This window comes from Protopterus annectens, chromosome 1.part1 (genome assembly GCF_019279795.1).
Source record: "Protopterus annectens isolate FY-2018-M chromosome 1.part1, PAN1.0, whole genome shotgun sequence".
Classification (NCBI taxonomy): Eukaryota; Metazoa; Chordata; order Ceratodontiformes; family Protopteridae; genus Protopterus; species Protopterus annectens.
This window is the reverse complement of record NC_056726.1, coordinates 1,513,171,982-1,513,199,207: the sequence shown is the minus strand read 5'-3', so window position 1 is coordinate 1,513,199,207 and position 27,226 is coordinate 1,513,171,982. Positions and strand designations below refer to the sequence as shown.

Below are 27,226 nucleotides of genomic sequence, written 5' to 3'. Positions count from 1 at the left end.
AATACAGAATTTCATCTTGAAAACATGAACATTAATACATTTTACTAAACATTTTATCTTCCCCATCTTTTAACCATAACCATATTTTAATATTCTTTACTACTCTGTGTTCACCAGTGGCAGTGGTTAACACTGAACAGCCTGTCTGTCCGTGTAGGAGTGGTTACTGCCTAGAAGCTGTAGTTTTATTGGCCATTTTGGGTCAATTCTAAACTCCTTGATCTCTCTCTCTTGGCTGTCTCATGGTTTTGGTGTCTTTCCAGGCTTGCTAGTTGTTGCTGAAGCACCCACCAAGGGGAAAAAACGCTGAGAGAAGAAAAAGAGCCACTTTTGTGATTTTAAGTATTTTCTTCTGATTTTTTGTTAAGTTTTACTGCTTTGCTGCCTACTTTTTGGCATTTTCCGGCTTCCTAATGTTTATATCTGTAACAGTAACAGTACTTGGAACACATCTAGACCCTGTTTACTGCAGTTCCTGTGTTGCACTTAATTTAAAATATTTTTTTTTCTCTAAAAACTGCATTTTATCTGATTTTGGCCTAGCACTCAAGTGTGGGGTCATTTATTGCACTATTGGGAATATTTTGCTGCTTGTGTATCTCTGCTACCTTTAAACTACAACAAAAAAGAAAAAAAAAAAATCTTGTTTTTTTCCCACTTTCTGAAAGTTACGAAAGTTCAGTTACAGATTTGCTGTTCTGAAATGTTTGGAAGTTTCTAAAAGGCCAGTGCTTGCTTGGACTAAAGGGAAGTCTCTGTGTTCACCAGTGGCAGTGGTTAACACTGAACAGCCTGCCTGTCCCTGGAGGAGTGGTTACTGCCTAGAAACTGTAGTTTTATTGGCCATTTTGGGTCAATTCTAAACTCCTTGATCTCTCTCTCTTAAAACCCTACAACTCTCTTTTTTCGCGCACTAAGCAGCGTCAGGCAGCACCGCCTAAACAGGTTTAAACTATTCCAGGCTCCACAAAGTCTGCTCTTCACTTTTTCCCTTAGAACTGTTCAAACTCTCACCAGACTGAACAAGGAGAAGGTCACTGTAAGCTGCCTGTCGGGTGCCAGGATCCGCCACATAACACAAGCACTCAGGTCACTCCAAAGCAAGTACAAGTATGACTCCGTCATTGTCCATGCTGGTGTGAATGACCTGAGATGTATCTCCCTGGACTACATGAAAACAGACATAGAGGAGCTCTCTGATCATGTAGCCCAGGCTGGTATGACCTTGACCTTGAGTAGCATCTTGCTTTCACCAAGAATGATGCCACAGTATAAAGACAAAATGATCAGTTTCAACAATTGGCTAAAGTATTGGTGTCATTCAAAGGGGATCCAGTGTCTGTCAGCCTGGGATGACATGCTCGACAAGCCACGTTGCTTCGCTAGGGACGGCTAGCACCTGTCACCCTTAGGCTTTCGTATACTGGCCAAGGCTCTTGCCACCCCCATAGTGCCTTTTTTAGGCAAGGCTCAAAGGACAAACCCACCTCCATAGACAACCCAAGGATAAAAAAACTAAAGGTAATGCTACTCAATGCCAGAAGTCTAAACCTCAAGATGCATGCACTCGAGACTATCCTCAGTATGGAGAAAATCGATGTCTGTGCAGTAGCAGAAACCTGGTTCAAGGCTCCTGAGAGCACCCCGGCACTACCGGGTTATAACTCATACCATGTGTTTCGGCCCCAAAAATCAGACTAAAGCACAAAAGGAGGGGGAGTATCTATATTCATCAAAAATACCTACACTTCCAGGTTAGTGGCACTGCACGAAGCATCGGAAACCATCCATGCGCAACTAATAGTGGGCAAAACTGCCTTTCAGTTTGTAGCCTGCTACAGAACACCCTCCCTATTACAGGAACCCCACTTGGCATTCCTGAGAACACTGGAGAATATGAAGGTCTCTCCAAACATTATGTTACTGGGTGACTTCAAGTACCCAAACATTGACTGGGAAAACTGCTCAAGCCCAAACGCCCTTGCCCAACGGTTCCTTGAATTTATAAACTTTAACGCGATGGAACAACTGGTCACCACTCCCACAAGAGGGAACAACATATTGGACCTGGTCATCACCAACATGGGGACTCTATGTTCCACACCAGAGGTAAACCTTTCATTGGTAAGATGAGACCATAAACAAATTTCCCTGGACATCCATATCCCGTCCCCACCCCCAGCCAAGGAAATCACAGTAAAGAATTTCTCAAAAGCCAACTTTGTACTTCTCAAGACTGAGGTGGAATCCTTCAAAGCCCCCGGGCCAGAGGATAATACAGCCCAATCAGCAGAATCCTTTACAAATGCATTCTATGAGCACCTGCAGGAATGCATGGATCGTGCTATCCCAAATAAAACCAAGACTCACTCCTCCAAAAACAGGAGACCTGTCTGGTGGACCCCGGCCATAAATAAGCTATACAACAGAAGGAGGAAGCTACTAGATGACAGAGCAAAATCCCAAAAAGGGAAGGCATCTCTGATCAGTATTAGCAAGAAACTTTGATCCCTCATAAAATCATCAAAGGCCAGTTTCGAAAGAAAAATTGCCCTAGATACTAAAGATAATCACAAGGCCTTCTTTAGTTATGTCAGGAACATGGGTGGAAACTCCCAGATATGCTCTGAATTGTTGCATAACGGTACAAAATATACCGAACCTACAGACATAGCCAATATCCTGGCAGACAGATTCAGCGCAAACTTCTCCCCCCCTTCCCCCTCAAAGGAGCAAATGCCTATCCCAACTGAATGTAACATCCCTGACATCACAGATGCACAGGTGAAAGCTGCCCTCTCCAAAGCAAAAAACACAGCATCTATGGGACCGGACGTTGTCCCAGGCTGTGTCTTACATGAGCTCCAAGAAGAACTTAACCCTCACATTAAGTCACTGTTCAAACTTAGCCTTACTACAGGATATGTACCCAAAGAATGGTGTACAGCTACAGTGGTCGCACTCCACAAAGGTGGTGCCACAACGGACTCCAGGAACTATCGCCCCATAAGCCTGACTAGTCTGGTCTGTAAAGCTATGGAGCATATTATCATGGAACTCATAAACAAAGACATTGGGAGCCTCCAGACACTGGATCCTACCCAATTCAGCTTTGTTAAGGGAAGATCTTGCCTCTTAAACCTAGTTGATTTCTTTGAAACAGTTACCAAAGCCATAGATGAGGGCAAGGTAGTCCACACACCCTACCTGGACCTCGCAAAAGCCTTCAACACAATATCCCACGCGGGCATCATAAATAAGCTTACCAACTTAAATATCAACCCCTATATCACAAGATGGGTTGCAAACTGGCTCAGGGATAGAACCCACAATGTCAGAATCGCAGGTGCCATGTCCGAATCCAAACCAGTTACAAGTGGCGTCCCACAGGGCTCAGTTCTTGGACTTCTCTTGTTCGGTATATACTTCTCTGAGGTTCAGGCTAACACGGGTGGATTATGGCTGACAAAATTCGCAGATGACTGCAAACTGGGGGCCATAATCGAATCTCCAGCCGACACAAGCATCCTCCAAAAGGGTCTCACAGAGACGGATGCTTGGTGCCAGAGCCACGGCCTCAAGCTAAATGCTAAAAAGTGCATAGTCATCCCCTTTGGGAAAAACAAGGTGCCCACAAATTACCACATAGGTGGTAATCCATTAAGTACGGAAGTAGTAATTAGAGATTTGGGGACCAACGTAGATAGCAATCTCTCCTTTGATAATCACGTTGCCAAAGTGGTTAGAAAGACCTTCTATATAGCCCACCTTATCACGAAAGGGTTTGCATCTAGATCAAGAGAGGTCATTGTGCCCCTCTACTCGTCACTCATCAGGCCCATAATTGAATACAATGCCCCTTTTGGGATGTACCTTACCCAACACCTGCAGCAACTGGAGAGACCCCAAAAGTACCTCACCAAGAGGATCATGGGCTACAAAAAGATGTCCTATGCAGCTCGACTAAAGAAACTCCAGCTCTACTCAGTTGCTTACCGCCTACTCAGAGGTGATCTATGCCTGACGTACAAAGCCATGTCAAACCCAGAATTAATGGACATGCTCCACCTCAAAAAATCCAAGCCCCTTAGATCTACATGCTCAAGGGACTTAAACCTCAGCACAAAAATAAATAGGACATGCTGGAGGGACAGATTCATTTCACAGAAGCTCCCCTCACTCTGGAATAGAATCCCAGTTCATGTTAGACATAGCCCTTCGCTGACCCTCTTCAAGCGAAATCTGGACGCGTGGATGGGAAATCGCAAATTCACCCCTGGAATATCTTCTGTGTCCCTGCTAGACAGAGGCACAGTAAACTAATCTTAAAGGGTACGTTCTGTGACCTACTTTACAGAGGCACAGTAGGCTAATCTAATAGGGAGGCGGAAGCCAAATACACTCTGGCTAGGCTTATAAATGCCCTAGGGCAGATAGCATAGTATCTACCTATGAACTACTAAATTTTTACACCCGATTTGATTATACAATAAATCTTGACATCTAATTCTCCACACAGTCAGTAAAAAACCTAAGAATTACTGCACCCACTTTATCTCTTTCCCATTCAATGTTTCATAAAAGGTGATTCCATTTATATCCATTTTAAAATATTCCAACTTAAATTCCTCATAGCATGCTTTTCAACTTTAGCAATTGTTTCACAATCCAAATGAAAATGTTCCATAGCAGAATCTATCAATTTTTGTTTATGCATCGTTTTGACTAAAAGAGCTAACTTCCTAATCATACGACTAAATAAAAAATCCTAAATGTCTAACAGTTCTTTAATCCTTCTCAACTTCCCCTCATGCTTTTTAATCGTTTCATCTTCATCTTTCCAAATCTTCATGTAATAATACTTTAATACGTTTTCATTATTTTGTTCATACCAATCATGCCTGTTTTTTTATTTATTTTTCATTCTATATTCCATTTTATGAATTCACAATATCCTTTTCCTTCTACGTTAAAATCTTTTCACTTTGTTAAATATATTCAAAGATTTTCCCACATAGTTTTGCCTGCATAATCCATTCTCTCTTGACATTTCATTAAAATTCAATACAAATCGAAGAAGCCAATATAATTACACACACACACACACACACACACACACACATATATATCTATATATATATATATATATATACACACACACACACACACACACACACACACACACACACACACGTGTGTATATATATATATATATATATATATATATATATATGATTTTTGAAACAAATTCCTTAAAGGACAAATAAAAACTTTTCTGCCTATCAAAAATATTACCAGTCTCATTCAATATATCAATCCACATACGTTTACAATGTTTACCAACTGTAATACCTAACATCTTTAATTTTGAATTTGAAAAATGAACACCGGCATTCCTAACAGCATTAACAAAACCTTTGCATTCTTCTTTATATTATATTCAAATCCACGTTCGTAACACACATAATCCACATTGCTTTCCTCACACACCCTTTATCTTATGTAATTATTGCTACATCATGTGCATATATTATGTATATATTATGGGGATGTAGCTCAGAGGTAAAGTGCATGCATTCTATGTATAAGGTCCTGGGTTCATTTCCCAGCATCTCCAAAGAATTGTTTGGACAGCATAGTGGTGCAGCGGTTGCATTGTCGCCTCACATCAAGAGCTTCTCCAGTTCAATTCTCGGTTGGGGTGCCTTCTGTGTAGAGTCTGTATGTCCTCCCTACATCCATGTGGGTTTCCTCTGGGTGCTCCAGTTTCCTCCCATGTTACAAAGACATGCATCTGGAGCATTTCTCCCCAGGCCTCAGCTGCAAATTGGCTTTGTTTTTAGTTGGATTTCCCAGTAAACAAATGTTAAATAAAATATATTAAATACATTGGAATTGTTATACATTTGCCAATAAACACACACTGTGCCTTTTTTAATAGATCTATCAGCTTTACTTACACATGCATTCAAACTATAAAAGCAACATGCAATTTAAAGGACATCCCTGCTTCACCCACCTTTTAACTTTTGTGTCTTTACTAAACCATCCATTAACTGTAGCTTACCAAGTTTGCCAATGGTTGTAAACTGGGTGCAATCACAGAATCCCCCAACGACTTTAACATATTACAGAAGGGACTGACACAGACAAATGATTGGCGCCAAAGCCACAGACTAAAACTAAATGCAAAAATAGCCTCATTATCCTCTTTGGCCAAGAAGTAGCCCCTGATAATTAGGATGTAGATAGCACCCCTGTAAGCTCAAATCCAGTGGTGTGAGACTTAGGGACACAGGTTGATAGCAATCTAAACTTTGATCAACATGTGAACATAGTGGCAAAGAAAGTCTTCTACACTGCACATCTCATAAATAAGGCATCGCATCCAAGACCAAGGAGGTTATAACTCCACTATACTCAACCCTTATCATACCACTAACTGAGTACAATGCTCTCTTCTGTATGTACTTCACCAGATACTGCTGCAACAGGCGAGACCACAGAGGTTTCTAACCAAGAGAATTTAGTGCCTCCAAAACATGACCTACATGGAAAGAGTTAAAGCCCTGTTACTGTACTCTGTTTCATACAGGCTACTGGAGGTGACCTGTGCCTGGGCTACAGAGCAGTCTCTGACCCTGCCCTGATGGAAATGTTGCACAGCCTCAAATCAAGTGGGACAAGAGTCATTCACTCCAAGAATCGCAACCTAGCCTGTGACATTAACAGAACATGTGAGAGAGACAGATATATCTCCCACAGACTGTCGCTCCTCTGAATAAGTTCTCACTTCAAGTGAAGCAGAGCTCCTCAAAGACTCTATTTAAGCCCAACTTTGACAACTGGATGGGTAACTATAAATTCACTCCAAGGGTGGCATCCTTGTCTCTCATAGACTGGGGCAGTTGGATCTGATAACAGATATGCTCTGCTAACAACAACCACACAATTGGGGTACATGGATTTTTTTGTAAAGCTAGACTTATAAATGTCCTAGGGCCTAGTTACCGCTTATGAACTATTATCTCAAGAATTTTTATAAACTGACAAATCAAATTTAGTAAACAGTTATGAAAACCTGTTATGACACATTCTGTTGTATGCTTGTTTTAACATCACATACAATAACCTTCACCTCAGACTTATCCTTTAAAAAACTTCCTATAACGTCTTCTACTGCAAATAATAAATCGTTACAATTTCTCCCAAAGCATCACATATTCATTTTTCTATTATATCACTTACTATTGTACTCCATCTTACTTGTATTATTTTCATTAACATATCTAAATATAAATTATATCTTATAATCCACATTATTTAACTTTATACAGCTCCAATTTCTTAACAATTTCTTATCCTCCTTTTTATATATTATCTTGACTACTCTATTGCATACATTTGTATCTTTAACACCAAACTTTAATAATTTATTACTTCTAATAGAATATTTTTCCTACTTTCATTTTTTATTAAAAGCATACATTATTCCATTTGATCCAGGCATGGTGTCTTTTTTATTTTTTAAACATCTTCCATCTCTAGTCTTTTATTTAACTTATGTGCTTCTTCTTCTTAGACAGTTAATTTAAATGCCACATTTTCTTTTGCTTTACGTCCTCCTCATTATACATTTTTAATAAAATAATCTTCAGTTACATGAATAATTTCCTTGATATTAAACCTCTCTTTCCCATCTTTCCATATCAAAACCTCAAAATTACCATTCACTCATTTTATTTTTTTTCCAAAAAAGGAGATACCTCACCAATTCTACCTTGAAAGGCATATCATTATTATTCATTAAGGTATTTACTCTTAACATATTTCCTCCATATGTCCTATTTTCCCTGTTTTTTTATTTCTTTCACTCTTTTTCTCTCTTTCTCTTTTTCTTTCTTTCTTTCCTTCTTTCAAATTTCTCTCACAATTCTCTATTAATTTGTTATATTTCCTTTCAACATCCCAATGCATTTTCTTACATTTTTCTTTAGAATGAATCCACCACTGTTCTATATTCTCATAAAATTCAGTCATAGAATAATGCTCCTTCCATAAAGTATTCACTTTTTTTGCAAAACATTCTCTTATTATTACTTCTCCTATTAGTACTTCAAGTCCTTTTTCTTCATCTAAATACTTCTATTTGCTCTTTTTGCTTCGGTACATAATGAACGTAATGAATGAATGTAAAACAAATGTCATTGGTCTTAACCTTCCTTTCTTTCACACCACTAGAGAAAATAAAATAACCAATCCCCATCTTTACATTGCCCCCTCTATACATTTACTCCTGCTTTCTTCCCAAAACCGACTGATCATATTTATTAGTAGTTTTCCTATTTCACCATCCTTATCAATCTTACTAATTTCCTTTTTAAATTACAATTTAAATCCTGCAGAATAATAGTATCTAGCTTTGGTAGAACAAACTTTTTAAGTTTTTGAAATAAATCTAAGCTTCTATTTTTGAGTAAATACATAAAGCCCTATCAATCTCCATACTTTATTCCCAGCCCTAATATAACATACCATTGTCCTTTCTGGGCTCACCACTATAAAGTCCAAAATCTTAAGTTCTTGTTTTTAATAACCTAACTTTTACCAGAACTCCATCTTACATCTCTACCTCATATTCCTACTACTTGTTTTACTATTCTTTCTTCCACAAAGCTTACATCCTGCAGACATATAACACAACAGTTTTGTTTTTCACATAGTACGAATGCCAAAATCTTTTCTCATTAATTAAACTATTAACATTTAATGATACAATTTAGATAATATCTCCTTCCTTTCCTTTCTTTGCAGTTTTTCTACGGATTTATTTTTCTTGTTTTTTAAATCTTTTTCCAGTTGACCCTTTATCTCTGTTTTATTTATCCTCCTCTACCTCCACATCTTCCTGAATCAATAATTCAAATTGATTTAACACTTCTACTGAATAACTTGCTCCTTCAAAATGTTTACTACCTTCTATGCTAACACTATCAATATATTTGGTCACTTTGTATTAACTCCTCCACTAAATTGTCATTTTCTTCTATAATGTTTCACATTCAAATATATAATATTCATTCCTTCCACATTTTTACAGAATATTTTCTACAATTATTTGCTACATGCCCCCCACTTTGATAGCATTTTCTTATATTACACACCTACCAAGATCAACCACAATACAGTGAAAACATTTTCAGTTGCCCCCAATATTTCAACATCCCCTTTTTTCCCCATTAACATTTATTACACAGGCTAAACATACAATCTCACCAGCTTTTCATCTTAAACAAGATACATTTCCCATTTCCACTACACAATTTTCTTTCATCAAAATCCCTTCTTATCTCAAAAAAAATCTTTACACTTATCTTTAACGAAAGCTTTTAGTTCAACAATCATTTCAGCAGTTCTAAATTGCACTTTAATTCTTCTTCTTGATAAGATATTAATTCCTTTAATGATAAATGTATTGCATAGCTCACACACTTTTTTTCTCCATATACTACAACAAACTTTTCATCTTTGTCATATTCTTTGAACGTAACTTCATATGAAGTCTCAAGTCTTATATGAATAAAAACCCTTACAACTTCAGGCTTTACACCTAATGATTCAATAATTATCACAAACAAAATATCTACCTATTTTTACTTCTTATATATACTACCACACATTTATCAGTTAAATTTATCTTTTTTTGTCGAGAAACTGCTTAAGCATAGGATTTAATTATATTTTATCTCTTCTCTTTGTCTGCCACTGTTTCTCCCTCTTTTTCTTTTTCTTTCTCATCAGAGAAATATCTTCTTACCACATCTCCCCATGAAACTGTACTTTTTTCCTTTAGCTCCTCTCTATAAATCATTTTTATAAGAGTCTGCATCTCTAATTATCCTTCATTTAGTTATACAATTTAAAGCATAGTGTAGCCTTGTCAGCACTATTTGTAAATCCGTCTTGTTTTTCACCTAATAAACTATTGCAACATGCTTGATCCTTCTCTGCTCAGCTCTTCCATAATGTCACTTTTCTCTCTATCAGTTGACTACAAAAAACTTCCTCCTCCTCCATCCTCTTCCCTTACACTCTGGAGCTACCGTATGGCTTGCCACAATGGTGAAGAAAAGGGGCAGTTCCCTGATACCTATAGTATAAATATCACTGTGGGTCTCACCTGAAAACAGCCCCCCTAGCCTAGTGGGGCTAAACTGGTCAACAATGGACAAATAAATAATTATAACATACTTTTTTGGTTTTATTGTATCATCGCAAAACAGGAATTATAAAAACTTCTGTTCTGTATAATTTTAAGAGACAGAAAAGCAGACTGTGTTTTATAATGAGAAAGTGAATGTTGACTTCTGTACCGATTGTGTAATATTCACCATTAATTTGATTTGAAATAGAAGCACTAGCAACCCTTAACCCCTTGCACCTGATATGTTTTAAAGATGGGGAGTTAGATGGGGGGGGGGCTTAAGGTGCTGCCACTTCCCGTTATAAATGGAATTAATGAAAAATACAGTTTCTGGCAGACAGAGGTGTAAATTGCCCTAATGGTATTAAACAGAATCTACTCAGAAGAGTTGTAGCCACTTGATTAGGTTCATAGGTTCATAGGTTCATACTAGGCTACCTGCCCTAGGGCATTTATAAGCCTAGCCAGAGTGTGTGTGGCTTTCACCACCCCTTAGGATGAGAATACTACGCCCTTTTAGGGTTTAGTTTACTGTGCCTCTGTCTAGTAGTGACACAGAGATGACCCCCGGGATAAACCTACGATCTCCCATCCACTTGTCGAGATTTCTCTTGAATAGAGTCAGTGAGGGGCTCTGCCTAACATGGACTGGGATTCTGTTCCAGAGTGTAGGGAGCCTCTGGGTTATGAATCTGTCCCTCCAGCACGTCCTATTTATTTCTGTGTTGAGGTTTAAGTCTCTTGTTCTCGTGGCTCTGATGGATTTGGATTTTCTAAGGTGGAGCATGTCCATTAATTCCGGATTGGACATGGCCTTGTACGTCAGGCACAGATCACCTCTGAGTAGGCGGTATGAGACTGAATAGAGCTGGAATTTTTTCAGTCGGGCAGCATATGACATATGTTTAAGACCCTTTATCCTCTTGGTAAGGAACTTTTGGGGTCTTTCCAACTGCTGCAGGTGTCGGGTGAGATACATCCCAAATGGGGCATTGTACTCAATCATTGGCCTGATAAGAGAGGAGTACAGGGGCACAATGACCTCTCTTGATCTAGATGTGAAACTCTTCATGATAAGGTGGGCAATATAGAAGGTCTTCCTAACCACTTTGGCAATATGAGTGTCAAATGAGAGGTTACTGTCAACCTGGGTCCCTAGGTCCCTGATTACCTCTTCCGTACTTAATGGATTACCACCTATGTGGTAATTTGTCGGTACCTTGTTTTTCCCAAAGGGTATGACTATACATTTTTTGGCGTTCAGCTTAAGGCCATGGCTCTGGCACCAATTATCCATTTCTATGAGGCCTCTCTGAAGGATGTTTGTGTCAGCTGGAGTAACAATTATGGCGCCCAGTTTGCAGTCATCTGCAAACTTTGTCAGCCACAATCCTCCTATTTTTGCCTGTACCTCAGAAAAATAAATGCCGAACAAGAGGGGTCCCAGGAATGAGCCCTGTGGGACACCGCTTGTGACTGGCTTAGAGTCTGACATAGCTCCAGCAACTCTGACCCTGTGGGTTCTGTCCTTGAGCCAGTTTGCAACCCATCTTGTGACATATGGGTTTACATTTAAGCTGGTAAGTTTGTCTATGATGCCCGAGTGGGGTATTGTGTCAAAGGCTTTTGCAAGGTCAAGGTAGGCTGTGTGAACTCCCTTACCCTCATCAATGGCCTTAGTGACTGTTTCAAAAAAGTCGACCAAGTTCAAAAGGCAGGATCTGCCCTTGACAAAGCCAAATTGGGTAGGATCCAATGTCTGTAGGTCCCCAATGTCTTTGTTTATGAGTTCCATAATGATCCTTTCCATAGCTTTGCAGACCAGGCTCGTCAAGCTTATGGGGCAGTAATTTCCAGGGTCCGTAGAAGCACCACCCTTGTGAAGTGGGACCACTGTTGCCATACGCCACTCTTTGGGTACGTATCCTGTAGTAAGTCTAAGATTAAACAGCAGCCTTATGTGTGGGTTTAGTTCCTCTTGGAGTTCATGTAGCACACAGCCCGGGACACCATCCGGTCCCATTGATGCTGTGTTTTTAGCTTTAGAGAGGGCGGCTCTCACCTGGGCATCTGAGATGTTAGGGAGGCTACACTCTGCTGGGATAGTTATTTCTCCTTTTGGGGTGGAGGGGGAGGAGAAATTTGCACTGAACCTGTCTGCCAGAATGTTGGCAATGTCAGTGGGTTCAGTGTATTTTGTGTCATTTTGGACTAACTCTGAGCATATCTGGGAGTTTCCACCCAGGTTTCTAACATAGCTAAAGAAGGCCTTGTGATAGTCTTTTGTGTCTTTTGATTTTTCTCTCAAAGTTGGCCTTGGATGATTTTATGAGTGATCGTAGTTTTTGCTAGTACTGATCAGAGATGCCTTCCCTTTTAGGGATTTTGCTCTGTCATGTAGTAGCTTCCTCCTCCTGTTGTAAAGTTTGTTTATGGCTGGGGTCCACCAGACCAGGCGCCTGCCTTTGGGGAATGGGTCTTGGTTTTATTTGGGATTGCATGATCCATGCATTCTTGAAGGTGCCCATAGAAGGCATTTGCAAAGGATTCAGCAGTGTGGGTTGTGGTTTCCACTGGCCCAGGGGCCTTGAAGGATACCACTTCAGTCTTAAGAAGTGTGAAGTTTGCTTTTGAGAATTTCTTCACTGTGGTCTTTAGTGCAGGGGGAGGTAGCGGGATGGGGATTGCCAGTCAGATAAATTTATGGTCTGATCTTACCAAAGAGGGATATAGTTCGTGTGGAGCATTTTGTCCCCATGTTTGTGATGATCAGGTCTAGTATATTGTCTCCTCTTGTGGGAATGGTGACTAGTTGTTCCATTGCATTTGAGTTTATGAATTCTAGGAACCTTTGGGCTAGGGTGTTGGGGCTTGAGTAATGTTCCCAGTCTATGTTTGGGTAGTTGAAGTCTCCCAAAATGATGGTATTTGGAGAGACATTCATACTCTCCAGTGTCTTCAGGAAGGCTGTGTGGGTTTCCTGAGTTTGAGAGGGTGGTCTGTAGCATGCTACAAACTGTAAGGCAGTTTTGCCTATGGTTAGTTGCACCTGGATAGTCTCCGATGCTTCGTGCGTTGCCACTAACCTGGAGGTGTGGGTATCTTTGATGAAAATGGATACTCCCCCTCCTTTTGTGGTTCGGTCCAAGTTTTGTGGCCGGAAAGCATGATATGAGGTAAAACCTGATAGTGCTGGGGTGCTCTCAGGAGCCTTGAACCAGGTTTCAGTCACTGCACAGACATCGATGTTCTCCATACTGAGGAGGGCTTCGAGGGCGTGCATCTTGAGGTTTAGACTTCTGGCATTGAGCAGCATTACCCTTAGTTTTTTTCCACTTGTGTTTTCTATGCCGGTAGGTTTGTCATTTGAGCCTTGCCTAAAAATGGCACTATGGGGGTGTACTAAATTAATGATGATATGGCATCAGACCATTTCCTTTGGGCACAGAAAGAGCCCCATCCTAATATGAAAAGGTTAACAACCCGATGGATTTAAGGTAACAGATGTGACTAGAGAAATTCTGGCCAGACAATGAGCTTCACTGGCTCAAGAAGTGTAAGCCCAGTAGTAAGGCAAGCAAAGACAAACAAAAAAGAAATCAGTCATGCTGCTGATCTGTATATAATGTGAAAGGCCTGTGGCCTAGTTTTTGACCTTTTGAGGGAAAAAGGAGGTTATCAATGGCACCTGGTTTCATATAAAGACATGCAGTATTTATCAATTACCTCTGTACCTCTCCCACCTAACGTCCCTATATAGCCCATGTGAAGTTGGGAAGGGGCAGATTATCAGCCCCTTCTAAAGAGGTGCACATCCAGCTCTACCAACCCTGCAACCCATTCTGAGCACCGAACCTGATGATATGTCCACTACAACAGTGTACTTCAGGATGTAAATTAATTGTAATGTTGAGAGGGGTGAAACCCTACAATGTCTCCCTAGAGGACAGTGTGATGGTTTCTACCCCATGATTCATCAGTCCCCAATTCAGCCCACAGTCACCCAGGATGCTACTGAAAGCCCAGGCTGTAGAGTCTTTGCAACAGACTGACACCACCAAGCAGTACATTGCTGCTTGAGTAATAGCATAGGTATGAATAAAGCCATGGGCTACTTAAGGTAATACCATAGGCATCACTAAAGCCATGGGCTACTTAAGGTACTGCAACTTTTTTTTTTTTTTTTTTTAAGAATGTTTCTGTGAACAGGAGTCACACAGTGTCTATTTGTGCCTCTGAAGTCTGGTACGCATATCAGATAACACTTCCTGTCATGTAACTATTTTTTTTCTGTTACTGCTGTTTACAGACAAATGCACTTTTAAGCAACACTTCAATCAGTAAGTGAAACGTATTTATTTGTCTAACTATATAGATGATATAATAAACAAATAAAAAGTCATTTATGCATGCATATCTATTAAAGAAACAAATGTAGGCTGCTTGTTTAAAAGTAGAAAGCAAGATCCATTCATTTTTTTGAATACCATTACCCATGGCCAAATTATAACACATTAATCAACAAGTCCTGGATATAATCAATACCCATTTCCATTCTGGTATAAAAGCCTCACTCATGTGGCAGAACCAACAGCAGTTGCTTTTCTGCAACTGACGTGACAGTATTTCCTTGCTGAAAGATTGGGGGGACCACTGTTCATTAATGGCAATAATACAGCTTTTCAGGTAGGCGAATCATTCAAACATCCAATCTAGATTCACTGCTTAGTTGAGGTAATTAAAGACAATACTTTTCATCTACAGACAGAAGTCTGATGTCATGGTCATGCTTGGCATTACATGCAGTATCAGGTAGTCTGTTTGGTGTGGTAATCTGTTCAGTCTATGACGTTTGCAAAAGAAATAAACACAAACCATAATTAGTGCTGAAGATAGCATGGCATGTGCTTTTCTTATACAAATGGGTATGACAAATTCTTTTGTATAAAATCTTTTTATTTCCTTTTTTTGTGAAAACAGATACAGTAAAACATAACAATATTAATAGACAGTTAGTAAAATGACCAGAGAATACATTGCTGAATAATAAAACATAAATGCAAAACAGTAAGAACTATTTACATATATTCCAAAATTCCATCATTGATTATATATACCAACTTCAAGCTAGAATATGTTCAAATAGGGATTTCCAAAATTCTGTAAAGTGAGTGTGGGATTTCTCAGTGTAAGTTAAATATTTGTGAACTAGTAGGTTTGGTACATAATTGTTTGAAACCCTCCCATGTGAGTGACGCTCTATACTTCCAATGTAATGTAATGTAGTATTTAAGTAAAGAAACTAGAGTTATTAATATTCTTGTTTGTAGTTTAGTCAGGCGTGCAGGGATGATATATAGGAGAGCTAGTTTCCAAGATAAAGTGGACTTTTCATAGCCCATTTTTTCTAGTTGGACTCTTAAGTGAGCACCATAGCTTGTAGGTGCACTTGCAGCTCCAGAAGATGTGGAGTAGATCAGCCTTGTGATTATCACAATAGCATATGACAAATTCTTAAAGCTTGTCAATGCATGGCATCTTACACCTGGGTAATGTGCTCCACTACAAATACCATGGAGAATGCTAAAAGAGCTTTAACAGCCAGCTCATTTTTACATCACAGTACACATGATGGCATGAAGAAAAGTCCTGTTTACATTTAAACTTCAGTAGTATAGTACATAAAGCATTGTGTGCTGATTGCTAAATAAAATAATGTCACAAATCAGACATTTTGTTACACACATCACAAGAGGTCCATTTATAAGAGCTTCCAGATGCTTCATTACATGCATTATTATATCTCTGGCAGCAGTTGCTATAACCACCTCATATTTCATAGAGTACATATGAACATATCATTTAGCAGCATGAACCAGTCATGACACCATCTGTCCTTTATTAATTGAGAGATTTTTGTCTTTCCAAGGTTAAGCATAAAGTCTAATTCTAGTCTAAAAGACTGCAATGAAGTTAGCAGCTTGGATTTGTTTTTATGTTATTTTAGATGTCATAAAACCATTTGATAAATGTCTGGGGATTGTTTTCGTTTTAAACAGTTTTACTTGAAGGTTGGATGCTGGTGATTGTTTTCATTTCCTACAGTGCTGGTGGTGGATTATTCATTTCATAAATGTAGTACTACACTCCAGTGTGTTACTTAGCACGTCAGATGTGTATACATAACAACATACTATGTGCACACCACTGCTCGCCACATGTCAGCACATGAGATCGCAGACTGCCTCTCAGCCCTGCACATCTTAGTGCTTATGGGTCTCCCCAGATGGACAAATGACCACATCTTCATGCTGACCTCAGCTGCCTGGCACATGGGTACTTAATGCAACTGTAGTCTGCGATGAAAAATGAAGTGACTGTCATTGGCTTTCAGCTCTCACTCATTGGCAACCTTGGCATTCTGATGCAAGGAATCCTTTTTACATATCTTTTCACAGCGTTTAAATTCCTACAATTGCAAGCTGCATTGTACACATTGCTGATACCTCACATTAGGCTGGTAATTTACGTAAGCAAGCAATCTCAGACTGTTTTTTTATTTTTCCAGCAACTGTAGCAGAAACCCTGCTACCTATCTCAGTATGAAAATTTAGAGTCCCATGACTTTCCTTAATTGCAGGGATGATTGTTACTTGAATCAGAGTTTATAATTCCAGTTCATTGCATTGCTTTTTTAACCTCTAAGGAGACACTTTTTAAAGTAAGCAGGGTCTCTTAGCCGATGAGTGTATTTATCTTCATATTTTATTTACAACTGTTGTCTGTTGGACATCATCACTGTAACATCAGGCAGGCTTTCATTTATATTTAACATTTTATGGAAGCAAACTCCTGCCAGAGAACAGAAATCTAAAACAAAGATGGCATTTAAATGTGCTGAGTGGCCCACTATAACAGGCAAACAATGATTGCAGTTCAGTTCTGTAAGAAATTGTATACAAAGTAAGGGTTGGTAAATAAAACTAAAAGGATGAATGAAGCAACATAAACAAAATGCAGAAACTAAAGACTAAACTGGATATATACTAACCAGGGCACACTGCAAGATTGCAAGGTTTGGTATGCTCCTCAGGACCCTCACATGCCTTATCGCCATGCTGTGGCACTATGCATATCCGCGTCCTTGTCCTAGATCCTCGTCCACAGGTAACGGAGCACAGACTCCATGATGACCACTCCTCCCACAGCCCATGAACTGCAACACAATGAAAACCAGAAGGTCTTTTTATTGTAACAATATTAAAAAAGCAATTCTGTAATATAATTTAAAAGGTTCACTATACCTGCCTCACAGCATTTTGTTTCTAAAATCAAACTGTCTTCTTTCAAGTTTTAAAAAGAGCAGCTCTTACACATATCAGCTGATAGATACAGTTCATAAACCAACACTAAGATACACTCCAAGAACTTTGCCTGTATAAGATACACGTCCCATTAAGCTTGGTATTTGTTGAGGTGGGGATTTCTGTCAAATAAGCTATCAAGGTAAATTCTTTCTTTTCATTAAAATCTCATACTAAGAACTGTATTACAATTGTGAGCAGGATTGTAACATAACGTTACTTATTTCTTCAATGTTAACTGTTGAGGTCTGGTATATGGAAGCATCAAACATTTCATAAACATCTATGCTTGTATAATGAAACCTCTATCCTCATATCTTTAATCAAATCTACTTAAAAGACCTTTGCCAGATCTATAACACCCAGGCTCAGCTTTCAGTTAAAAGCCTTCCTTGCTGGAAGCAATTTAACAAACTATCTCATTGACTGCCTCATAGGCAGCAGTATAAACAAATACAAAAAGAACATCATATTAGATTTGGTCAGGAGGGGAAAAAGTAGTTACACTGTACTGAGCCAGTTTCTGACTACATTACCTTTACACGTACTTCCCCAGTATAGTAGTTTCACGGATAGCTGATACCATTGGACATGTCACTTTAACAACCTTTGGCACTTTCAGTGACTATGTAGCACATTTATTTCTTTAATTTAGTTTGTATTAATTTATTTAATGCTTTTGTTTTTCATGACAAGGTTAGTTACACTAGATCTACGGCTTCCTTTTATAGAATACAACTAGTATATTGATTTGGTGATCACACTGGCCAAATCACAAGTGTTTCTTTTACACATAAGACCTGTCAGTTACAAAATCAGCTTTATAAATAAATAGTTAGCAAAGTTCATCAGTAGATAGTGCATAAATGTAATGGCTCATTCTCATAAGCACCATGCACCATCAATGACATCACAGCTGTGACACATGTATGCATTTGTACACTTACATTAAATGTACAGTATACAGCACTACAGTCAAAAGCACCAATGATATCACAGCTGTGAGACATGTCTGCATTTATAGGGTTATATTAAGTGTACAGTATAGAAATCCACAGTCATAAGCACCACGCTCCATCAATGACATCACAGCTGTGAGACATGTATACATTTGTACACTTACATTAAATGTACAGCATACAGCACTACAGTCAAAAGCACCAATGATATCACAGCTGTGAGACATGTATACATTTGTACACTTACATTAAATGTACAGTATACAGCACTACAGTCAAAAGCACCAATGATATCACAGCTGTGAGACATGTCTGCATTTATAGAGTTATATTAAGTGTACGGTATACAAATCCACAGTCATAAGCACCATGCACCATCAATGACATCACAGCTGTGAGACATGTATACATCTGTACACTTACATTAAATGTACAGTATACAGCACTACAGTCAAAAGCACCAATGATATCACAGCTGTGAGACAATGTATACATTTGTACACTTACATTAAATGTACATTATACAGCACTACAGTCAAAAGCACCAAGGATATCACAGCTGTGACACATGTATACATTTGTACACTTACATTAAATGTACAGTATGCAGCACTACAGTCAAAAGCACCAATGATATCACAGCTGTGAGACATGTCTGCATTTATAGGGTTATATTAAGTGTACGTTATACAAATCCACAGTCATAAGCACCATGCACCATCAATGACATCACAGCTGTGAGACATGTATACATTTGTACACTTACATTAAATGTACAGTATATAGATCTACCATCATAAGACCATGCACCATCAATAACGTCATCTTTGCGAGACATGTATGCTTTTATACAGTTACATTAAATGTTCAGTACACAGACATTAAAGTCATAGTACCATGTACCAAGCATCAATGGCATCACAGCTGTGAGACATGTATACATTTGTACACTTACATTAAATGTGCAGTATACAGCACTACAGTCAAAAGCACCAATGATATCACAGCTGTGAGACATGTATAAATTTGTACACTTACATTAAATGTACAGTATACAGCACTACAGTCAAAAGCACCAATGATATCACAGCTGTGAGACATGTATACATTTGTACACTTACATTAAATGTACAGTATACAGCACTACACTCAAAAGCACCAATGATATCACAGCTGTGAGACATCTGCATTTACACGGTTATATTAAGTGCACAGTATACAAATCCATAGTCATAAGCACCATGCACTGTCAATGACATCACAGCTGTGAGACATGTATGTATTTACATATACAGTACAGTACACACATCTATAGTTGTAAACACCACGCACCATCAGTGACATCACAGCAGTGAGACATGTATGCATTTCCATATAGAGTACAGTATACAGGTCTACATTCATAAACACCATGTACCATCAATGACATCACAGCTGTGAGACATTATGTATTTACATATACAGTACAGTACACAGATCTACAATAATAAACACCACACACCATCAATTACATCACAGTTGAGAGATATGTATGCATTTCTACCCTTTCATTAAATGTACTTTATACAACTCTACAGTCAGTAAACCAAAAGCAGTCACTGAAGGCTAACAGGGATGGGCTAGCTTTTCACATGCAGCCTTTGGCTTAATGTACCACATTAATGTACCAGGCAACACAGCCAAACTTACAGATAGATGAACTAGTTCACTGTCTAAAGCAGCATTTGTCTAGGAGTGCCTTTGAACTAATTATATTATTTGTTTATTTATTTATTGCACTTGTTTACCAGGAAAGTCAACTGGGCCTAAAAGGTCCATTTTCAGTGGAGGCCCGGGGAGAAAAGCTCTGACAAGACCATAGATACAGAAAATATTAAACATTAATTGGTACAAAAGTAGACACAGTGTTGCAGATAGTGATTACCGTAATATATACAGAATATATAAATAAAGCCAGGGATTTTGTTGGTTGCCAGATGAATTCATGCAGAGAGGTATAAATAAAGATATATTAATCAGCATTATTGTACCAGTATCAACAGTGATGAAAACTAATTTTTATGGAAAATATCACCAGTCAGCAGTAGCAAAAAGCAATTTAGTTACCATTTAAGGAGAAGGAAGAGGTTAGGTCATAGAGCAGGTATAGACCCAGGAAGGGTTGTTATAGAGCCGGTACAGAGCCAGGAACGGTTGTTATAGAGCAGGTACATAGCCAGGAAGGGTTGTTATAGAGCAGAGTCCCCTGCAGAGTTACAGCTAAGGACCCAAACTACCTTTAACACGATAGAAAACTGGCTATCCAACCACCGCCTACTACTAAATCCCAAAAAGACCAAAATGCTTATATTCTTACCTACACAAAAGTCCCCCCCCATAAACTTCATAATTAAATCCAAAGATGGCACACTTATCTCTCCTGACCCTTCTACTAAACTTCTAGGTGTCACCATTGACACCCACTTAAAATTTGACCTACACGTCAACCAATTAATCAAAACCATTAATAAAAAACTAGGTCCACTGTACAGATTAAAGAACTTTCTAACTCCCCTAGCCAAGGTAGCCATTGCCCGTTCTCATCTTCTCTCTTCTCTTCTGTATGCATCACCTCTCCTTCTAAATAACAACAAGTCCAATCTAAATAAACTTACCACCTGTTATAATCACATTGCCAGATTTGCCACCGGCCTCCCTTTTAGGACACATCACTGCATTAACCTAACTCAGCTTGGATGGCTCGAACTTCCTAGTCTCGTGCTATATAACCAACTGATCATAGCCCACAAAATCATTTACGCCCCTGATAACACTCCTTCACTCAAACACCTAATTACCCTGTATAACAATCCATGACCACTTCGTTCCTCCAACAAGGTGCTCATCCAGACTTACAAAACCAACAACCAAGCCGGAGACTCTCTCCTGTCTAACTCCCTAGGTAAAACCTGGAACCTATTACCCCCTGAGATAACCTCAATTTCTTCCCTGTATCACTTCAAAACCAAGCTCAAACTATACCTGGGCTCCAAATGGTCCTGCTACTGTACCAAGCCTGGCTAATCCTCCCACTACTCTATAAATTAGTTATTAATGTCCTCCATCTAACTATTAATCTCTTAGGATAGTAACATATAGTTCCTATAACTATATAATTAATGTCTTCTGCTGACTTCTTGTTGTAAATGATATACTGTTGCAAAATGTATTTCTTACTTTTTCAGGCAACCCAAACTTTTGTACATTTTTTTGCCTTTCTTTATGTTTTGTATGTACTACTCTTGGAGCTTTTCTCCCCGGGCCTCCGCTGAAAATGGACATATATCCAGTCGGACTATCCCGGTTAACAAATGTAAAATAAATAAAAAATAAATAATAAATAAAAGGTACATAGCCAGGAAGGGTTGTTATAGAGCAGGTACATAAGTTCATAGGTTCATAGATTAGTACTAGGCTAACTGCCCTTGCGAGACATTTTAATCCTAGCCAATTATCCCTTGTGAGACTCAAACCCTGCACCTTGTGATTGTAAGGCAAAAACCTTAACCATTAGGCCACCCTCCCAACCCCAACATAGTCAGGAAGAGTTGTTATAGAGCAGGTACATAGCCAGGAAGGGTTGTTATACAGCAGGTACAGAGCCAGGAAGGGTTGTTATAGAGCATGTACTTAGCCAGGAAGGGTTGTTATACAGCAGGTACAGAGCCAGGAAGGGTTGTTATAGAGCATGTACTTAGCCAGGAAGGGTTGTTATAGAGCAGGTGTATAGCCAGGAAGGTTTGTTATAGAGCAGGTACACAGCCAGGAAGGGTTGCTATAGAGCAGGTACATAGCCAGGAAGAGTTGTTATAGAGCAGGTACATAGTCAGGAAGGGTTGTTATAGAGCAGGTACATAGCCAGGAAGTGTTGTTATAGAGCAGGTACATAGCCAGGAAGGGTTGTTACAGAGCCAGTACATAGTCAAGAAGGTTTGTTATAGAGCAGGTACATAGCCAGGAAGGGTTGTTATAGAGCATGTACATCACCAGGAAGTGTTGTTATAGAGCAGGTACATAGCCAGGAAGGGTTGTTATAGAGCAGGTACACAGCCAGGAAGGGTTGTTATAAAGCAGAAACATAGCCAGGAAGGGTTGTTATAGAGCAGGTACATAGCCATGAAGGGTTGTTATAGTGCAGGTACATAGCCACAGATGGTTGTTATAGAGAAAGTACATAGCCAGGAATTTTTTTTAGAACAGGTACATAGCCAGGAAGGGTTGTTATAGAGCAGGTACATAGCCAGAAAGAGTTGACATGATTTTTCAGTATTTGCTTGAAGGTTGAGGTGCTGCTGGTGTTTCTTATAGAAAGTGGAAGTGAGTTCCATAGTCTGGCGACAGTGAACGAGTAGAGGAGTTGGCCAACAGGTAAGGCAGGCTTTTCTGCTTTTAGAAGTAGATGATTTTCAGATCCTAGTTGCCTGCTGGGTTGGAATTTGGTGAGTAGTATCAAGACAGCAGGAGAGTTTGTGGGTCTGTAGATTATTTTGTGTGCAGTAGTTAGTTGGGTGTATGAGAGGTGGTGGGGGTGTTCCAGCCAGCCTAATTGTTTCATTGAGTTAGAGTGGTGAGGTGAAAATTTGGCTTTGGTGGCAAACTTGGCTATTTTGTTGTAACACATTTCAAGTTTGGATTTTGCAGAATTTGGTGTATTAGTGAGCAGAGGGGCACTGTGGTGGTGGTGCTACGGTAGTGTTGTCACCTCACAGTGAGATGTTATCCTGTTTGATTCTCAGCTAGAGTCTTCTGTGTGGAGACATGCGTGAATAGGCTTACCTTCGTTGAAGGTTGTGCATCAGAGCTGGCAACTCGGCATGTAAAAATCTACTGCCAATCATTAGCGGACCTAAGTTCGGCTGTGGCGACCCCTAACCAGGAAAAGCCAAAAGACAACTAGTGAGCAGAGGGGCACCATAAAGGAGAGAGGGTTGTAAAAAGTTTGTTGTGAGGGTTTGTCTAATAGAGAGGCTAAGAAAGTGTTGGTACCTGTAGAGCATACCGAGATTTTGATGAGTTTTACTGATGTTATTTTTTTTGGGTAGGTGAAGGATAAGGTTTAAGAAACTAACTTGCAACATTTACTGTATATACTGTTGATAATCAATATCTTGTTATTGTATTAAAGCCAATAACCTGTAACGTTGTTACTATTGCTGCAACTTTGTATCTCTATTTATCATGTACATGATATGGAGCTTTTCTCCCAGGGCATCCGCTGAAAAAGGACCTGCGTCCAGTCACAATTTCCCAGTAAACAAATGTAAATAAATAAAATAAATAAGGTTTTCATCTATAATAATGCCTAGTAGTTTCGTATGTGGGACAACTCCTATAGTGGTATTGTCTTGGGCTTGTATAGTGAAGAGTTTTTTTTATCTAAGGGAGTTTTTTTCTTAGGAGTAAAAAGTACTAGTTTAGTTTTTTTTTTTTTTTTTGGATTTAGGGGAAGATGATTGTTAAGCATCCAAGATTCAGTAGAGATGAGGGCATTCTGGGTGATTTGCTGGAGTTCAGAGCCGGAATTTGCAGTGCATGTTATTGTAGAGTCATCAGCATACTGGATTACTGAGCATTGTGGGAGAGTGGGGGAGAGATAGCAATTGAACCATTGTAGGGTAGGTGAGGAAATGTGGAGGGTGGATAGTTTGGAGAGGAGGATGGTGTGGGAAATGGAATCAAAAGCTTTGGAGAGGTCGAGGAAAAGAGAAGCTATTATTTTTGCAGAATCCCATGCCTAGTTGACTGTATCAAAGAAGGAGAGGATGGCGGCAGTGGTGCTGTGTCCTGGTCTGAAACCATGCTGAGTGGGTGATAGAATTTGGTTTTCAAGCAGGTAGTTGAGGAGTTGGACATGGATTCATTTTTTCCAGTATTTTAGAGAGGATGACAGAATTGCTATAGGCTGAAAGTTTGTGATGTCTATGTTAGTGCTACCTTTGTGTAAGAGGAGAATGAATGTTTTTTTATTATTAATTGAATACATGAATTATGTATTCGTTTGTTTATTTTACATAAAGAAAGGTGACAGCAGCAGTTTCTCTTCACGTGTAAATTTACATAAGGCAATATGCATAATAGTTGCATGCATACACTCAAACTGAAACAATTTTAATATCATTGAAGACATGCTGTACTGGATAACTAGCAGTGACCTCTGAAAAAAGATTCCAGCGCCTCCCAATTAAATATAAATCTCTTTGGTCTAACCCAGAAAATAATATGTCCAAGAAGATATGACAAAACCTCCAGCAAAGCTAGATCTCTGGATTAAATTCTGTCCACAAACAGTAAAAACATGAAAACAGGCTGGGTTTTCACTGATGCACTTAATAATTACCACCTGACCTACGTAATCAGGGTATTCTTGATGATGACGGGCCAAAACATAAACTCCGTAAGAAACCTTATGAAATATTAATCAGAGTCTTCTTAATAATGAAGGTCTGCAACACAAAATCTATAACATACCCTAGCAAATTCAACAAGGACACTTTCATTGAGGTCCGGAAACATTGCAGCTGGACCTCACTAAAACGTGTCTATTTATTTGTTTGCTTGTTTACCAGAGAAGCCCAACTGGGTATTACGGCCCCTTTTCAGCCACAACCTGGAGAGAGAAGTTACAACATTTACAGTGACACAGAAACATGCAATTGAACATTATACATATATAAGATAGTGTTTAGTATACACAATCATTGATCTTGAAAAGAGAAATAACAAATATATAAGATACAAATCGCAGAAAACTATATACGTAATGGAAGGTGTTTTACATTAGTGTAGCTGGTGTTGAAATTTAGCACATTAATGCACTCAGTAGGAAATTTGTTGCTCTGACAGCACAATATTTTGTGAAAGTAACACATGTTTATTCAGAGTGAGGTCAAAATAGATGCAAATGCTGGTTGGATGGCAGATTAATTAGGCAAAGTCATGCTTGGTGTTTGCTTTCTAAGCCTTAAGCATCCCAGTTAGTGATCATAAGAGTTCATAGCAAGAAAGATGTTGAGAAGTGGTGATACCACAAAGTAGGTCTTCACATGGTGTTTGGATAAATGTTGCTCTGCTTTTGTTAATTTTACCTGTATGGTAGCTGATACAGTGGAATATAGACCATGGGAGATAGGTGGAGAGGATGTGCTTGTTTTTTTACATGATAATGGAGCGTGAGCGACAGCACAAGGCTGAAACTATAATTTATATTATAATTATATAATTATTATATTATATGAGTGCTGGCCCATTCCAGGAGAAACACAGTTACTTATCCAGTTTGTTACAAAGTGTTCCCTAAGATGTATTTTCAATGTTTGTAGGTTTTTCTATCTGTTGAAGAGTTGATGCAATTGCATTGTAGATATCTGATATGTACTTGGAGTACAGAGGCTCTCCAGCTAAGTTATGAGATTTTGTTATGGTTAACAGTAGTTTGTCTTTTGAGCAGAGAGTTCTACTTGTGTAAATCTTGAAGCGTGCCTTTGAGGACAGGATACTTATCAGGCTTGAAAGTTAGAGTGTGGGCTAGTAAAAGCTGGTTGCAGTAGAGAAGGTTAGGGATTTCTGTCACGTTGAGATGTTTAAGAGCTCTGCAGTAATGTGTTCTATAGTGGGTGTTTGCTGCAAACCTTGCTGTTTTAGTGTAACATTGTTCAAGTTTAGTTAGTGTGTTGGACTGAAAGCTTGTGAGTCACGGGGAGGCTGAAAGTAAAGTAGGTAGTAGACACGATTTTGCTACAGTTTCTCTATTTCTGTCAGTTAGGAATGGTTTAGTTTTATATACTATGCCAAGCTATTGATGTATTTTGTTTATATAACAGTTTGAAAGGGGATGTCATACTTTACATTATCATCAATTGTGACCCCTAACAATTAGTATGTGGGTGCTGTTCAGTTACTGTGTTACTTAATGAGGTGGTCTTAAATGAGGTTTTACTGTGGTTTATTGGTTTGGGAGTAAATAGGGTTTAATAAGAGTTGTGAATTGTCCAAAAATGATTCTACAGATGAGAATGATTTGTGGATTAATTCTTGTGGTACTGTAGGCTGGGGGCTACACAGATGGGTGTAGAACACTCTGCATATTCAATTAGTGTAGCTTGTTTGTGGCAATGTGCAGGTTGTTTATAGATAAGCTGAATAGGAGTGATCCTAATACCAATCCTTATTGTACGACTATTGTGACGGGTAGAAATGGGGAGTATTCCTGCCATCATTTAACTGCTTGATCCATGTTGGTTAAATTGCTATGGAACCAGGAGACAGAGAGGGAAGAGAGATCAAGAATGTGAACCTTTTGTAGTAGTGTCTGATGTGAGACTGTGTTCTATACTTTAGACAATTCAAAAAACAAGGAAGACACCAGAGTGACCATCCTTCTGTTTTTACTGATGATGTCACTGAAATGAGGAAGGGCAGTGGTGATACGTGATTTGCTCAGAAATCATGTTGGGTAAGAAAGAGATGATTACTGGTTAGACAGTGAAGTAGTTGGGTATGAATACACTATTCCAGATGTTTTTATAATGGGGCAGAATTGCAAGGGGTATATAGTTAGACTCAGTGGAAGCTCCATCATTATGTAGGGGAGGTACGTATGCTTTCTTCCAGTTGGAAGGGTTTGACATTCTAGGATGGATCGATTTATTAGCATTGACATG

General features: G+C 39.0%; 1 protein-coding gene across 6 annotated transcripts in view; it reads right to left on the bottom strand.

The window, feature by feature from the left end:
• Positions 1–27,226, bottom strand: part of ADGRB2 (adhesion G protein-coupled receptor B2) — a 5,411,420-nt gene that overhangs the window by 3,023,481 nt on the left and 2,360,713 nt on the right. For all 6 annotated transcript variants that reach the window (XM_044082710.1, XM_044082742.1, XM_044082734.1 and 3 more), the window contains one exon: positions 17,256–17,420. In XM_044082710.1, coding sequence (XP_043938645.1) covers positions 17,256–17,420 — 165 coding nt within the window. The remainder of the gene's footprint in view (positions 1–17,255; positions 17,421–27,226) is intronic.